General features: G+C 43.0%; 1 protein-coding gene across 9 annotated transcripts in view; it reads left to right on the plus strand.

The window, feature by feature from the left end:
• The window catches only part of WDR7 (WD repeat domain 7), a 316,220-nt gene that overhangs the window by 237,477 nt on the left and 61,360 nt on the right, over window positions 1-17,383 (plus strand). For all 9 annotated transcript variants that reach the window (XM_053295511.1, XM_053295512.1, XM_053295510.1 and 6 more), the window contains one exon: window positions 11,644-11,743. In XM_053295511.1, coding sequence (XP_053151486.1) covers window positions 11,644-11,743 — 100 coding nt within the window. The remainder of the gene's footprint in view (window positions 1-11,643; window positions 11,744-17,383) is intronic.

Genomic DNA, 17,383 nt, shown 5'->3' on the forward strand with positions numbered 1-17,383 from the left:
CTGTTACTGAATATTTTATTGTCATAATGATCTCCCTTCTATACTGATTAAATATGTAATTGCATATCTATTGTGATCTTGTAGTCCTGACAGTCTGAACAAGATAAATGCATTTTTCATCATCATCACCGCCACCACAACTTGTCTCCTAAACGTAGTGTAGAAACAGATGATGCCAATTCTATGGTCTGTTTCAGAAGAAGATAGGAAGTAGACGTAGGAGCACTAATGACCAAAGAGGACTAAATCCACCCCAAAGGAATGTATTATTAAGAACCACCATCCTCTTTGCTTTCTGCTACCATGACGTCTTTGCGTCAGACTGGCCTGGAATTCTCATGTTAGAAACAACAGAGGCAAGGAGTCATTCTTTTAGAATGATGAGGAGGCCCACCATGATACTGCTGTTCTTACTGGCCTCATTAGCAGCAGATAAGGGCCAAGCTACACCTGCGCACAAATGTGTGTTCTAGAAGTATGCTTCTGACCGGAAGCCGTTCTTTTCTGTCAAATACAGCTGGGCCCTCGGAACACCTGCTGGGCTGATGGTAAGAACACGGCAAGGAGAAAAACAAGGCAGGAGCCTCCCCTGGGCTGCTGCTGAAGATGCAGAACAGAGCCGAAATGCCGGGGTGTGTGTGTGTGTATGTCGCCCTAGACCAGCATCTGTGTGCAGGCGCTATATAGTTGTGACACATCCCCTTGCCCTGAGGGCTTACGCCATCTAATTGACTCCACTTGCTATAAACATAATGGGTTTTTTTTTTTAATGCTCTTTGTGGTTAAGGACAGTAATCCTATTCCAAACTATAGGATGTGCACGGAACCGTGGTTGGGTGGTTCAGAAGCGGCGGGGTTGGCACTTTAAGGGCAGGGGAGGCTGCACTTACCCCTCCCATTGCTTTCCCTCCACCAGCATCATTTTTTTTGTAAAAACCTTTGGGGCAGCAGCATACCTCCCTGCCACCCAGTTGCCCTCCTCAACCGGAAGTGGCTGGAAGTACCAGGCATGCATGCACACGTCACGTGTGTGCACACCCATCTGACATACACGTGCATGCACGCCCGGTACTTCCAGCCAAGGAGGGCAACGGAGTGGCAGGGAAGTACACTACTACCCCAAAGGTTTCCCCCCCGCCCTTAAACCACCACCCCCGAGGCCTTCAAACTTCAAACCGGCCCTGTGTTTGAAGTTCAAAGGCCTGTAAAAGGGCCTCCAAACAGGTCCGTGCCCATCCCTACCAACCTATCCAAGCTCCTCTGGCTCACGCCATTTCTTCCCTTTGTTAATTCCTTCCTTTCCCACCCAACATGGAGAGGAGCATGGGGAGGAAAAGATCTACCCAGCAACCAAGAAGTGAATTTTTCCTCTTGGCCAAATATCCCCTCATTCTTAGAGTCCAGTCATATTTGACATAACAGGTGCTTCTGGAAGCACTCCTTTAGAGCTCTTGTTTGCATGCACATGTAGTTTAGTCTAAAATTCTTCCCCTATACCTTCCTCCAAGCCATCCTACAAGAATCAGGTTCTCTCTGTAAATGTCAGAAAAAGCTTTAGCCCCTGGCATGACCACCTGTCATCTGTCTAACCCAGAATAACTAGTTTGTGACCCACCCTCTATCACTTCTCTGATTTTAACAATTCCTATATTGAAAAGCAGGAGAAAAATTCAAATAACTCAGTCTAAAGGCAGATTGCTAGAGCAGTGTGGGAGGGAGGAATAAATTTCTAAGATGGTGCCAGCTGCAGCTCATGTGCACCATTCAAAAAAAAATTAATTCATACTTTTAAAGATTTTCTCTCACATGCAAATCTATGCAGATTTAATACATTAACCAGTTAAACCACATTAGATTAATCAAAGATTTCTTTGAAGGACAGCTCTACAGATTGTCTTTCTATCCTCACTTCCTTTTCTGTTGCTGAAGTTCACCTTGGAGGAAGCTAAACCTGTGGAGAAAGCCAATTTTGGGAGGAGAGGTGAAGTTTTCCAAGTATTCCCCTTTCTTTCTTTCTTACATTTATTACATTTATTACATTTCTATACCGCCCCACACAAAAAAGTCCCTGGGCAGTTCACAATCTAAAAACCATTAAAACATTGACACAGTTAAAACAATTTAAAACCTACAAATAAAAACACTAAAACCCGAACTATAAACTGAAAGCCTGGCTAAACAAGTGTGTTTTCTGATCCCTCTTAAAAACATTCAGAGAAGGGGAAACTCTAATTTCATTAGGAAGCACGTTCCAGAGTCCCAAGGCAACACTAGAAAAGGCCCGGTTTCGAGTCATCACCAACTGAGCTGGTAGAAACCACTACCGGACCTCCTCACATGATCTTAATAGGTGGCAGGGTTGATGAAGAAGAAGGCGTTCTCTTAAATACTTTGGATCCAAGATGTTTAGGGCTTTATAGGTAATAACCAGCACTTTGTATTTCACCTAGAAACGTATTGGCAGCCAGTGTAGTTCTTTTTAAATGAGTTCAGTATTATCTGATATGATAATGAGATTATAAGGAGATTACTGGTTAGAGAACTGTTTCCTCTCTCCCACCTTCATTTGAAATGCGACTCTTCCAGACTTTGCCTTTGTTCCGGTTACCTTTAAAGGCAATGAATATTCCTAAACAATGTTGTTTACCAAAATTCAGGCGACCCTGGAGCATGTTTTGTAGATCAAAGTAAAAGCTCTTGAGTAGTATTGCAAAGTAGGTTAGTTTAATTTTCAGTAGGGATGTGCAAACAGGTTTGAACCCTGGTTCGGTTTGATGGTTTGGGGTCAAACCGAACCCCTCCCCATTCAGTCCAAACTAGGACCGACCCCGACCCCTGACGGTTCAGGGGGTTCACGATTTTTTTTGTGTGAAATTTTTAAAAAAACCTTTAAGCCTCTTAGGGGGCTTCCTCTAGGCCGTGGGGGGTGTGTGGGTGTGTGTCAGTGAAGGTTCCTCCTCCCCTCGCTGGCCTCGGTCATCACCACCGTGGCTCATTCGGGCATCCTTTTTTAAAAATGGCTGTCGTGCATACGCAAATGGCCTCTGTGAGGCCTTGGGCCATGCCAGGCCTTGCTGGGGCTATTTGCGCATGCACGGTGACAGACAAAATGACCACCATGCCAAAATATGGAGGCCCGAACGGGCCTTAAAAAGCAGCCAAACGGTTTGCAGCGGTGATGATCGAGGCCAGCGGGGGGAGGAGCAACCTTCGCCGACCCCCCGTGTCTTAGAGGAAGCCCCCCAAAGGGGCTAAAGGTTAAAAAAAAAAATTAAAATCATGAAACCACACCCCCGGACCAAAACAAACTGGAGGGAGTTCGAAGGGGTGCCGGACTGAACTGGTCCAGTCAGGTTCGAGTCCGGTCCAGACTCGAACTGAGCCAGCCGGTTCCATGCACATCCCTAATTCTCAGACCTGATTTTATAGTCCTTAGGAACACACTTCTCATTTTTAGCAAGCATATATTGGAGAACTGGAAACTGTATGTACTGAACCTGTGGATTGTTATTATTGTTGTTTACATTTTATATCTCACTCTTCTTTCAAGGAGCCCAGAGCCGTGTACTACATACTTAAGTTTCTCCTCACAACAACCCTGTGAAGTAGGTTAGGCTGAGAGAGAAGTGACTGGCCCAGAGTCACCCAGCAAGTATCATGGTTGAATGGGGATTTGAACTTGGGTCTCCCCGGTCCTAGTCCAGCACTCTAGCCACTACACCACACTGGCTCTGGATGACATTACAATGTTAATGGGTACATTTGAGAGACCTGTTTTAAAGCACCTGCCTGCTTCTCTCTCTCTCTCTCTCTCTCTCTCTCTCTCTCTCTCTCTCTCTCTCTCTCTCTTTCTTAACTCCTATATGCTGCAGAAATGATTGATTGGCCCCGACTCTTGGACATTTCATTTCAGTACTTATTTGGACAGCATCTGCATTGCCAGATGTATCCAGAGAACACTTAGCCGATGTCATCCAACATTCACTTTGTGAGATGCTGTGGGGATGTCCAGTCCCAGACATATAGACATGTCTTGCCTATTCATGCCTGCCTTGGGCCCCTTGTGGCATAGCACTCTCGGTTATAGTCAGTGTCTCTTTACAGTGTTTTATTAGGACTTGTCTCTTCCGATGTTTGGACTTTTTTTGTGCAGACTCATGTTGCGTTCTATCTGTTGTGTATGCCTACTAAAAGGCCAGACATAAATCCCCCAAGCTGAAACAATAAAATGATATTGGTAATTGTGTTAGGCATAGGGTAATGTTGTGTTTGACATTTTGGAAATGTTAAGGAGAGCAGGAGCTTGTATACTTCCCAAGACATATGTAGGCCTTATTCAGTAAGACTTATTCGGGAGATACACACACAGAGAGAGACACACACACCCCTACTGTAGTGGTAGACAGTGGCAGAGCATCTGTTTGCATGCAGAAATTCCCAAGTTCAGTAACTGAGTATCTCCAGGGAGGGCTGAGCAAGATTCCTGCCTGAAACGTTGGAAAGCCACTGCCAGTCTAGGCAGTACTGAGCTCAATGGACCAATGGTCTGACTCAGGATAAGGCAGCTTCCTATAAACTGAGGATGACTGAAAACGTGTATGTTCAGGATTAAAATTCAATGAATGTAGTCTATCGGGAACTTCTATTGCTGAAGATTTATTGAAATGAATGGGAACTGAAGTGAGAATATTTGTATTCCTTTGCATGTCCCTTTCTATTCATTTCAATGGGTCTTGCACAGGAGAAGTCCCCCATGGGTTCTGCCCAGTCCATCTGTGTATTTTGCTGTACCACACATTGTCAGGTTGATTGGGAGCTACATTGCTGGCTTAGATCTGTAAGGAAGTAATTGGCTTGTCGGTGCATCATTATACCATTAATTTTAATAATTTTTTAAAACTTGTTTTAATAACTATTTTATTCTATTTTTAATAACTATTTTATTCTATTTTTATTGGAGAATTCCAGTTCTCCAATATATGCTTGTGTCATGTACTGTAATCTGTGACTTTTAAATATTTTAAATTTTGTACACCGCCTAGAGATGTATATATCAGGCGGTATAAAAATATGGGAAATAAATATACACACAAAATAACAACTGAAATCTAAATTCTGATGGCTCAGAACATTACAAAGGGTGAGAGAAGAGAGTCTCAGTTTTAATGGAGAGGTTTTAGACTAGGGATGTAAATAATGTTTAATAATATAACCATTTAAACTGCTGGAACATAGTGTTTATGTTAAACGTAGTTAATATATGTGTTAGGCCTGTGCACAATCAGACCCTAGGCAGGGGCGTATCTAGGGTAGGGCAGGCAGGGCACGTGCCCCAGGTGCCACTTTAAGAGGGGCACCATTTTCTAAAATTAAGGAATTTAAAAAAATTGCCACCAAAACCAAAATGGCCACTGCGCATGCTCAAATGGCCTCTGTGAGGCCCTAGGCCATGCTGTTCTGGTAGCTCCAGGTCTTAACACTCACATCAATTTCAGAGGAAGCCCGGGCGGGTGCGTGGCTGGGGGAGTCAGTCATGTGACTTGCCTCGGGGGGGCCCCCAAGGCAGTGGGCCCCCAGACAACTGTCTCCCCTTGCCCTATTATAGTTATGCCCCTGGCACTATGTACAGAGAATCAGGGCTTGTGAATACTGAGCTGAAGCTTATGAGCTCGGATTGTATTCATTTGCTCTTACTTTGCTTCTTGTGATAAGTGAGTTAAATGTGATGTCTTGCTAATATGACTATTAATGGTGAGTTTGTCTTTGAGCCAGTGTGAAATCCTTACTGTTAAGGCCCACTGGGAGTTTCTTGCTTTCTTTCTCTCATTTTAACTGTCTTTCTGAAATACTAGAATATATTCCAAGCAGTGACACAGTTTACTCTGCATATCCTTTAATTATTTTCAGAGTATCTGGGAAAAGTCAAATTCTCCATTTATTTTTAAAACTTACATAATAGTGATGCTACAATGCATAGAGAATTAGACAGGCACTTCTGTTTAGTTTTCCACGTACACCTCCACATAGTATTTGGGTATTTCATGAGCCCCAGCATACTGAAATTTGTTGTTTTCCAGCATTTTTTGATCTGGCTATGTCCACTGCTAAATAGTTTTTGAAATATTAAAAGATTAACGAGCTTGACTTCTATTTTTCAGCTGATATTATGGTAAAGTTATCTGAAAGATGGTTGTCAGAAGTTTGGACAGGGGGTGCAATTTCAGTGCTTGCCCTAGGTGCTATTTCCCCTAGATACATCTCTGACCCTAGGGGATGGGGCCATTCTGGAAAGAGCATCTGTATACTTGCATGCAGAAGGTTCCAAGTTCCCTCCCTGGCATCTCCAAGATAGGGCTGAGTGAGACTCCTGCCTGCAAACTTGGAGAAACTGCTTCCAGTCTGTGTAGACAATACTGAGCTAGATGGACCAATGGTCTGATTCGGTAGAAGACAGCTTCCTATGTTCCTATGTAATACCATATCAGATACAATAGATACTGCTATCAAGTCATTTGATCCTTCCAAATATCATTATTGGTATCTGATTTCCAATTGGAAATCTGATAATTATGTATTAAAATCCCCATAAAAGTCTATGTGGGAAATTTAAAAATAAAACTGCAAAAAAATGGCTGCTCTGAAATTTGGCACACACACAGCAGGGGAAGGCAGGACTTGGTGTATTTAATTGTGAATAAATTGGCCCATGCGTTGGTTTTTAATTGAATTTTTAAAGTAACCCAGAAATTGTACTCGCTTCTGAGAATTGTAGCAGGCAGTGATGTCACATCTGAGAATCACAAGGGAAGTGATGTAACATCTGAGAATCTACCACTTGCTTTTTAAAGCAGTAAGTCAAAAATTAAATTAAAAATCAGCTAAATAAATAAAACACTTGGGCGGGCAGGCAAATAGATGTTGGGATGGCTTTTTTCCCAAGCCATGATCAAGGGGGTAAAGTGTGGACTGCATTTTGTATTTCCACCACCATTTTGTGCTCCAGTATTCTTATATCAATCAATCCATCAATCAATTCTGATATTATTTCCAATATTTCCCCCGATATCCCTGACACCATATCAGATAATTCTGATCTGACATAGCTCTAAATATCAGATCAGAATCATTTCTGATATTTTTGATATCAGGACATTTCCAATATCTGAAATCCAATATTGCACAAGCCTAATTTGTTAAACATAGTCAATATATCTTAATATAGTGTATATGGTTTTTTTTAAACCCTCGTTTATTTTTCTGTATAAACCACTTTAAGAACATGCTGAAAAGCAGTATATAAATACTCTCACATTCATCATAAAGGCCCACAAAAAGTTTCTTTCAGCTAAAAAGTCAGGGGCGAATGAAACTCTCATAACTAATTATGGAAAGATTTAAGAGTGATGGTTCAGATAAGAACTCTTCAGGCTTTTTCAAAACATGTCACAAAAAGGGGGAGTGATTACAGTTCAGTGATTGCTCCATTGAGCTGTAATTCAAAGTGAACAGCAAGGATCTATTCTGTGATATACTTCTTCTCCCAACATTATTTCCACTTGTTTAGATCATTTCATATTCACAAATGATCTAGACCTTTCTTCCCCCATCTCAGTTAATACTGGTGAGTTCAAAGCGATTTTATCAAGACTAAAAGTTAAGTGGCAGGAGAAGATCTGAAAATTGCTGAAGTGTTTGGATTGAAATCTTTTTGGTGGGTTGGAATGTTAGCTTTAGTCAAGTGAATAGTTTTAAGGGGAAATTGGGAAAAGGTTGAGTGAGGTCTTCTATTTTGAAAGATAGAAAGCCCTGATTGCTATTTGCAGTTGAAACGTCCTAGTTCTGTTAGTACTGTCCTTCAGCAATAGAAAAAGTACAGAATAACTTTTTAAGATTTCATTTGTCTGCCCCACTTTTTCTCCCAGCCTTATTTTTGAGGCTATAGACAAGTTTTACTTGGAATGTAAAATCCATGGCTTAGAGAGTTATTGTTTTTAACAAAGTGGCCAGGTTAGACCCAAAATTCAAATTGTGGCGATCACATCTGAATCCTAGAATGCATTTATTGAATGCTGTGCACAGATTTTGCTAGTGGAGCATGACCATAGATTTCAGAGAAGTAAGAATTCCTTCTCTGAGTGTGAATTCCCAAAATAACCCTGCCCAGAAATCTAACTGCTCTATCCATTCCCAGCCTGGACAGCACAGAACTCCTGTTATTCCTCATCTATTATTCTACATAGAACAAACTGCATCAAAGCAACAGCTTCAGAGCTTTTTCATTTTATTACCTGGATTTTGTTCAACCCTATTAAATAATTCTGCACACCTTTCTATGCCCCCAGGCCTCAGGATTCCTTAGACTAAAACCTTCTCACACTTCAGAATCGCCTGTTCAGCTTTGCTCCATTTTCTTCTCTCCCCAGCCAAGAATAAAAGCTACCAGTCCGTTGCATTTAAGTCCATTCTTTCACACAACATGCTGTTGTGTTTGTCAGGAGCCTCTTTCTCCCTCATACCATTATATAGCTAGACCTTATATCTGGGGGTTATCTAGTCTGACCCCAAGGTCATATTGTTTGCTTTAAAACGTACATCCCACCTATGACAGAGCTTGAGGCTCTGACAACACTCTTCAGATATGGTATTAAAACTGTTCTAGCTGAAGAGAAGAAATCCCTGTGTGCCAGTTGTGATGCTGTCTGTCTGTCTGTCTGTTTGCTGCATTTCTATGCCACCTTTCTGCCAGGGCAATCAAGGTGGTTTGCAATGTAATTATAAAGCAAGTTACATAAGACCAAAATAACAACATGAAGCATTATCTCAGAACATAGGTGGCCTCTTCAGGATGTGATGATGAGGCACACACTCCCCTGGCCTTGAGTCCTTCTGCCTTGCCCTCAGGTGCACAGGTCTTGGTCAGCTCTGGGGCCTGAGCTCCCCAGCCTGGACTGCTTCTCTATTGCTTTTCCCTTTAGGGTTGTTTGAAGTATTTACCCCAGGGTTTCTAAAACGTGGGTCCCCAGATGTTGTTGGACTGCAACTCCCATCTTTCCCAGCCACAATGAGGAACTCCCACAACTGATGAGAGTTGTATTCCAACAACATCTGGAGCTGCAACTTTGAGAACCTCTGGCTTACCCCTGCAAAGAGGCACCTTGTCAACATGCTGATGCTCTTTATTTAGCGGGGGGAGAGTAACTGGGCCTATCCACCCCCAGCACAGTATCCCCAGTGACTGTTGCTGGTGTCTATCTTACGTTTCTTTTTAGCTTGTGAGCCTTTTGGGGACAGGGAACCATCTTATTTATTAATTATTTCTCTATGTAAACCACTTTGGAAACTTTTCTTGAAAAGCAAATAAAATAAACAGCAATAATTGTTGTTGTTGTTGTTGTTAACCAATTTACCCCAGTGAGTGAACCATGCAGAGAAAAGCAAACCAAAAACCTGCACCTGACATTGTCCCTTAGGGAAATGTGTTTGTTTGCTTGTATATATCTCCCTCCAAGGAGCCAAGGGCGCTGTACATGGTTATGTTTATCCTCACAACACCACTGTGAGGTGAGTTAGGATGACAGAGAAGTGACTGGCCTAGAGTCACCCAGTGAGTTTAATGGCTGAGTGGGGATTTGAACTTGGGTCTCCACAGTCCTAGTCCAACCCTATAACCATTACACCACAGCCTGCAGTATGAAAACAATACGCAGAAATCAGAAAAGCCATGACACCCTTTTTACCATTTGATTACTGACTAGTTTTAATAACCAGAAATCACCTAACGGTTACCATCACTTATGCATGCAAATCGGGTTGTGGAGGGAGGCAAGAATTGTACAGGAGTACTTCATTATCTGCAGGGGTTCTGCTCCCACAGATTGTTACTGTGGGTAACAAGTTATTGAGTCTATGGTAATGCAGGAGTTAAATTCCCAGAATTGTTTTTTTTTTTAAAATCCCTCCCACCAAATCAAAAAGGGGCCGAATAGTCCCTACCGTGCTCTGCAGGCTGTCAGGATGTCCCCTGCAAGTGCAAATGTCCCCCATATTCAACTGAATATCACTTTTTGAGGAGGTTTTTAAACACAAATGAGCCATAAAATGGCTCCCACGTGCAAAATGGCAACTGTAAATGAACTCCGAGGTCATTTCTGGCCACCCACGGAAACACAAAATTAACCCCTTTTTTGTTTTTTTCACATATGCCAAGGTCAGGTGTCCATTACCTGACCACAGATATGAAAAACCATGGATGGTGAGGTACGCCTGTATCTCACCTCTGTCTAGGTGCTGTGTCCACCTCCCATTTCCTCTCTCAAAGTGCAGTCAGGGATGCTGCTGAGCTGAATGCCAAAGCAAGCCATGTGTGTTCGGGATTTGGAGTCTTGGGTTCTACACATATTTGCTTACTCAGTTGTGACCAAAGATGTGATCTACCCAAGCAGTCTTGTACTGGAGGGGCAGGTTATAACTATTTTTAATAATAATAAAATAATGTTCTTACAGCAGTAGGGAGTAGCACAGAAGAGTGAGTGCCCTTGGGTCAGTGATCTTCACTATTTTGAAAGCAGGGGTCACTTTTGCAAAGCACCTTCAGTGTGCTGACCCCCATACAGTACTGCACTTTTCCCAGTACCTTTAGGAGATACAGCTCCCTCTCTTAAGAGTTTTGTGGGGAAAGCATGGTGAAGGGCTATACTACCCAGCACTCTGTGTATTTATTATTTATGTATTTATTTATTACATTTATACCCGACTCTTCCTCCAAGGAGCCCAGAGCGGTGTACTACATAGTTAAGTTTCTCCTCACAACAACCCTATGAAGTAGGTTAGGTTGAGAGAGAAGTGACTGGCCCAGAGTCAACCAGCAAGTCTCCTGGCTTCCAAGATGGTGCATGGGCTCAAGTGGGCTCTGTTGTCCTTAAAGGAGCCCCCCAGCACTGGGCAAAGTGCAACACTGAACAGTGGGAATGGTTGTCTCTGCATGGTACCAGGGGAATTATGTGGAGTATTCCGTTTTGGCTGAACTTCATGTAGGCCCAATAAATGATCATTCAGGGAGTCACACTTATGGTTGATGGGGGGCACCACTGGTCCTGGTGCCTTACAATGAAGAACAGTGCCTTAGGTGCTCTTAATGATTGCCATTAAGGGCACCCAGTGTGGTGTAATGGTTTTTGGAATTGAAGTTTTTCTCCTCTTAAGAGTCTGGGTAGGTGCATTCTGCTGGTGAGAGGCAGAACTAGAATGTTAAGAGCATAAGAAAAAGCCCTGTGGAATCAGGCCAAAGGCCCATGCAGTCCAGTCTCCTGCTTCATGCAGTGGCCAATCAGGTGCATCTGGGAAGCCCGCAGGTGGAGAACGTGGGCAGCAGCCCCTCCCATAGGTGTTCCCCAGCACCTGCTGCACATGGTTCCTGCTTAAGGGAGGGCACCATTTTTGCCCTAGCAGTGCAGGCAGCTGCACTGGCAGAACTAGAATGGTTTCCTTGGGCCAGAGTCCAAAACTGAATGTCCATACCAGCACTACTATTAATTGCTAGGATGTAGTGGGTTGGCGGGGGTGCGGGGGACCAGATGAAATTTTACATCACGTACCGCCTGATCAAATCTCTCACTCGTTGCTTGCTCTTAATGTTCAATTCAGGTTCTACATGGTCAGCTATTATGAGCGGAGTCACAGAATAGCAGTTGGATCCCGCCATGGTTCAGTGGCCCTCTACGACATCCGGACTGGGAAATGTCAGGTAAATAAATCATTGTGATCTCCTCTCTGTAAACTGTAGTAGTTATTGAAAGGAAGGAGACGAGCTCTGCACCCGTTGACATGCTGAGTCGCTGGAACATTATGGATAATGCTAAGGGGGATCAATAGTTTAATGAAGGACTCGATGTATATAGAGTCTTACTGTTTTCATTTGCTGTAACTGAATGGCGAGCACAGATGGGGTTAATAATAGCTGTCCAAAAAAGCTGTAACTCCTTGCTGAGTACCTTGAACATCTTGCCTGTTTCATTCCTGGTTTTGTGTCCATACTAATTTTCTATTTGAAGTAGAACTATTTTAGTTTGGGGTTTTTACAAAAAAAAAAAAAGGCAACCCATATTCAAGGATTTGTTGAGCAAGTGCCGTATACAGAAAGAACAGTAATGAGCACCAGAGTGCAGTTAAACTATTAGGCTGCAACTTGAAGCACAATTGCTAGGAAAGTCAGTCTCATTGAATGCGGTGGAACCAATTTCCAAGTAGGCCTGCGTAAAATCTGGCAGTAAATTTTATTTCACTAGATCAAAACTCACTTCTACTAATGCAGAGGTTCCTGAAATGAAAAGAGAAAGAGGCCAATATCCTTACGCTGCCAGGAGCCATAAGTCTGGCAACTGCCAGTGCTTATTTTCCCCCCAAAGACCCTCAGAACAGTTCTCAGTTTAATCTTCTTTGCAGGATCACTTAAGTTTCTTTTTAGATAATGAGCCCTTTGAGGACAGGGAACCATCTTTGTTTTTCTGTGCAAACGGCTTTAGAAACTTCTGATGAAAAGTGGCATATAAGTAGTAGTAATAGTCATCCTGCATTCTTAATTACTCCATGGATCTGTTAAATGAACTGAAGTGATTTAATTTCAGTTGATCTCAGCTGATGTTAGAATTGCAGCCTTCATCATCAGTGCATTTGTCTTTATTTCTCTAATATTTAAATTGACCTATGATCAAACTTAGGGTCAAACCAGGTAAGATGATGGGGGATCTTTGGTTGGATCTCTTGCATTTCTTTCAGAGGCTAAATGCTGAGAGTTGGGAACCTTTTCTTTTCCTGTTCTAAATGGGGGAGATCATACAAGTGCTTGTGTGATAGGAATGTACTTCACCTAATGGGGCAACTAGCAGCTCGGGTGGGGAGAGGGGGAGAATGCATGATTCATGTAGGGGGAAATCGCATTGCGGAAGGGTTACATAGCAGCACTTTGGCCCTGGTCTGAATTGGGGCACTCTGCAATTGTATTTAGCCTTTCAAAAAATTAAGGGGGTGTCAGCGTAGGTCTCGTGCTGTGTCATCTCATTCCACTTTTACTGATATCTGTAAATAGTATACAAGTGCCCTGTTTGTTTTAGAATGTGAACCTCCTAAAAAAAGTACTGCAAATTTACTTTCAATTTGGCTTGCATTGACCTTCAAGAGACCATTTCCACATCTGTCAGTTAATCTTAGAATAAATGCTAGTTGAGCATAATGGCTAGGAACATAGGAAGCTGCCATATACTGAGTCAGACCATTGGTCTATCTAGCTCAGTATTGTCTTCACAGACTGCTGGCAGCGGCTTCTCCAATGCTGCAGGCAGGACTCTCTCTCAGACCTATCTTGGAGATATATACTTTGGTAGTTTGTTGGTTCAATTAAAAAATCTTGTCCTATTAAAAAATAATAATAATCTTGTCCTATCTTGGAGATGCTGCCAGGGAGGGAACTTGGAACCTTCTGCTCTTCTCAGAGCGGCTCCATCCCCTGAGGGGAATATCTGACAGTGCTCACACATCAAGTCTCCCATTCAGATGCAACCAGGGCTGACCCTGCTTAGCTATGGGGACAAGTCATGCTTGCTACCACAAGATCAGCTCTCCTCTGATGGCCTGGTTCAGACCATCACCTAAACCAACGGCAAGGCCTTCCAGGAGGTGAAGTGAGGTGGCATGCCTCAAGTGGCAAATCTTTGGGGCTCCACCAAGGTCTCAGGATGCCTCCCACTGCCTCCAACTTGTATACTCTATCAGTCTTTCATAATTCTACTCTTCCTTCCATTCCTAACCCAGTGCAAGAGAGGTGGGTGGATATGGGCCAAGCCAGGAGCAGAAGCAGGGCCAGATTTATGCACAAGCTCAGTAAGCTTCAGCTTTAGAGCCTCACATTATGAGGGGCCTCTGGATACAAAAATAGACCAATTTCTTTATAATGTATTTTCGTTTAAAGGTACTTCTAATTCAAATAGGCTTACTACAAGATAACTGCTTTTGTTAGATTTGTTCTCTGTTGCATCTTTGCCAAGTAAAAATTAAGTTGCCCTTTTTGTCCATAGCATTACAAAAAGAATTTATTTATTTATTTATTTGTAATCCTATGAGACGTTATTACCCTTTTAAGCTTGACAAAGCTTACAGGATCGTCGGGCCTCAGCATGTCATAATCTGGTGGGTGTTCATGCACGTCTCCACATGCGTGTTTAGTGAAGCAGAAGCAGTGGCTGTTGCCACTACTGCAAACCACAAAGATGCACAAGAAGGTGCTGTGGCATTTGGCACCCTGCTTCGGCCATCACTGATCTAATTCATGATTTACACTATTGCAAATGAGGCACCTTAGGTTTGCATATTATTCCCTCCTCTCTCCTAAAGCCTTCACTAGAAACAAGGCACAACTCTGTTACGTATGCACCTGGCAGGGGCGCCCCCCCCCACATGACGCAGAGTAAGGCAGTTGCTCAGGAGCCAGCATGAGAGAGGGCATAGGGAGTTGCCCCTTGCCACAGCAGGCACCACCCCATGGGCGTGGTGCCTGGTGCCCTTGCTCACCCCACTGAGGCATACTGTTCATTTTCTCCTTCTTGCCATGCTGGGGTATGCCTCTTCTTCCCTCTCCAAAGTGAGCTAGGAATGCCTCTATCCACCACTGCCTGACTTGGTGACACAATCTAAGAATGCTTGCATGCTGCCACTGCAGCCTTAACAACAGGGCCTGAGAATGAGCACCTGCCTGTAGATGTGGTGGAGTTTCATTTTTGCTCAGGCAGCAAAATGTCTTGGACCACAAACTAGGATATCAAACCACAGTCTGCCTGTGAACTTCATGGTTTGATCCTCATTTAATAATCTGATTGGTTCTAACCCTAGTTAGTTTTAAAACTGCAATTCCTTCAGATTGTACACAATGCAGATCTGCTGTTTGTTCTTAAAGTGAAAGTTTTAAGATTAAAGTGAATTTTTGCTCTCCTCCTCCTCCTTGTGCTTAAGGTGAGGTGAGCACACGAGCCAGAGGTTCACTGTGGCTCATCTGAACCGGGCCACTTCTCAGGTATGGAGGCTAAAGTACTGAGTCAGATAGAGGTGATGAGAGTTGATATTCTAAACTGTCTGGAAAAATTAGCAAATCACCAGGGCTTGAGGGCATCCACCCAAAAGTCTTTAAGGAACTCATATGTGAAATTGTTAATCTCCTTGCAAAAATATGTAATTTATCACCACAATCAGGCTCTGCACCAGAGGACTGGAAGGTAGCTAATGTAACACCAGTTTTCCAAAAAGGGATCTGGGAAATTAACGTCTGTTCTCGGCAAATTGATGGAAAGCATTCTCAAAGATAAAATTGTTAAGCATATAGAAGAACAAGCCCTGCTGAAGGAGAACCAGCATGGCTTCTACAAAGGTAAATGCAGAAGAGGACAACCAAGATTACCAGGGGCCTAGGGCACCTTCCTTATGAAGCAAGGCTACAATAAAGGTAAAGTGTGTCGTCCAGTTGGTGTTGACTCCTGGCAACCACAGAGCCCTGTGGTTTTTCTTTGGTAGAATACAGGAGGGGTTTAGCATTGCCATCTCCCGTGCAGTATGAGATGATGTCTTTCAGCATCGCTGCTGCCAGATATAGGTGTTTCATACCAGTGGGGATTCAAACCACCAACTTCTGGCTTGCTAGTCAAGTCATTTCCCCACTGTGCCATTAGGTGGCTAAGGCTAAAATACCTGGGGCTTTGTAGTTTAGAAAAAAGATGATTGAGTGGAGACATGATAGAGGTCTATAAAATCATGCAGGGTTTGGAGAGAGAGAATTTCCTCTCTCTCTCTCTCTCTCTCTCTCTCTCTCTCTCTCTCTCTCTCTCTCTCTCTCTCATAACTGTACAAACAGGGGTCATCCCATGAAACTGATTGCCAAGACATTTAGGACTGACAAAAGGAAGTACTTTTTCACACAGCGCATAACTTAGATAAATTTATGGAGGACAAGTCTATCTATGGATACAGGCCTGAAGGTTATAGGCCACCTCCAAACTAAGAGGCAAGATGCCTCTAAATACCAGTTGCAGGGGAGCAACAGCAGGAGAGAGGGCAAGTCCTCACCTCCTCCCTGTGGGCTTCTTGAAGGCATCTGGTGGGCCACTGTGGGAAATAGGATGCTGGACTAGATAGGCCTGGGGCCTAATCCAGCTGGGCTGTCCTTATGTTCACTGTGTGTCAGCTTACATAGGAACGTAAAAACAGCCCTGCTAGATCAGGCCCAAGGCCCACCTAGTCCAGCATCCTATTTCACATAGTGGCCCACCAGATGCTTCTGGGAAGAAGGCAAGAGATGAAGGTGTGCCCTCTCTCCTGCTGTTGCTCACCCTGCAACTGGTATTCAGAGGCATCTTGCTTCTGGGCTGGACATGGCCTATAGCCACCAGACTAGTAGCAATTGATAGACCTGTCCTCCATGAATTTTCCTTTTTTAAAAAAAAGCTTCCTTTGTGTTAGGTTACATGAGTGATTTTTTTCTCCTATCAGAGAATAAATTCCCCATATGTCTAATGGGTCCTCCTTGAACTCATGTTTCTTAAGCATAGTGTCACCTGGTTTCTGAAAGAAAACTGTATAGATTTTTTCAGGAGCTTTTCATTCCCATGTTTATTTTTTCTTGCTGTATCTTCCGCCTATGTAAGTTTGTTTGTTTAAAGGAACAGCATAACAACAAATGTTCAGTGTTTGAAGATATGTTTATCCTCTAGGTTTTTTCCTTCTTCTCTTGCATAGTTTGCCAGCGTGTCTGCAGGGCAAATGCACTGAATTATATTGCCACCACTAGTTCTAGGATGCCCTGCTCTACATTATGGATTCCAAAATGTGCTTTTAAAAATGTCGCTGTCTGGGAGTCTAAAGCAGCTAACAAAGGTCAGAGGTGTTGATGGACAGACCGGGCAAGTGCTTACAGCCACATCTCTGTATGAATGGCTGAAGCTGCAATGAAAATCTTCCCTCTGGCACGGTTTGTCCTTGGTTCAGTAGACATGCTGGACTATCTTATCTTCCTGACTTTCCCCCACCCTTTCTCATAGCAACCTTTTAGGATGCGCTCTGTTTGAGAGCAGGGAGTTTGAAAAAGCAAATCATTGGCTTACATTTGTATGCATTAGCACAAGTGTTTGGGTTTTACTGTTTGACATGACTTTGTTGTTCTAGTACTATAATAATAATAATAAACGCCAACAAGGAAATAATGATCTGCTATTACAAGTCTAGTCCAACTAGAAGAGGTTATTTAAAAAGAATGTACCAAATTTGGAAAGAGAAGCATCCAGATATAGAAATAACAGAACAAATAACAGACCAGAGAAGATTCATAATAAGAAAAAAAGTATTCACA

Source organism: Hemicordylus capensis, chromosome 2 (genome assembly GCF_027244095.1).
Source record: "Hemicordylus capensis ecotype Gifberg chromosome 2, rHemCap1.1.pri, whole genome shotgun sequence".
NCBI lineage: Eukaryota > Metazoa > Chordata > Lepidosauria > Squamata > Cordylidae > Hemicordylus > Hemicordylus capensis.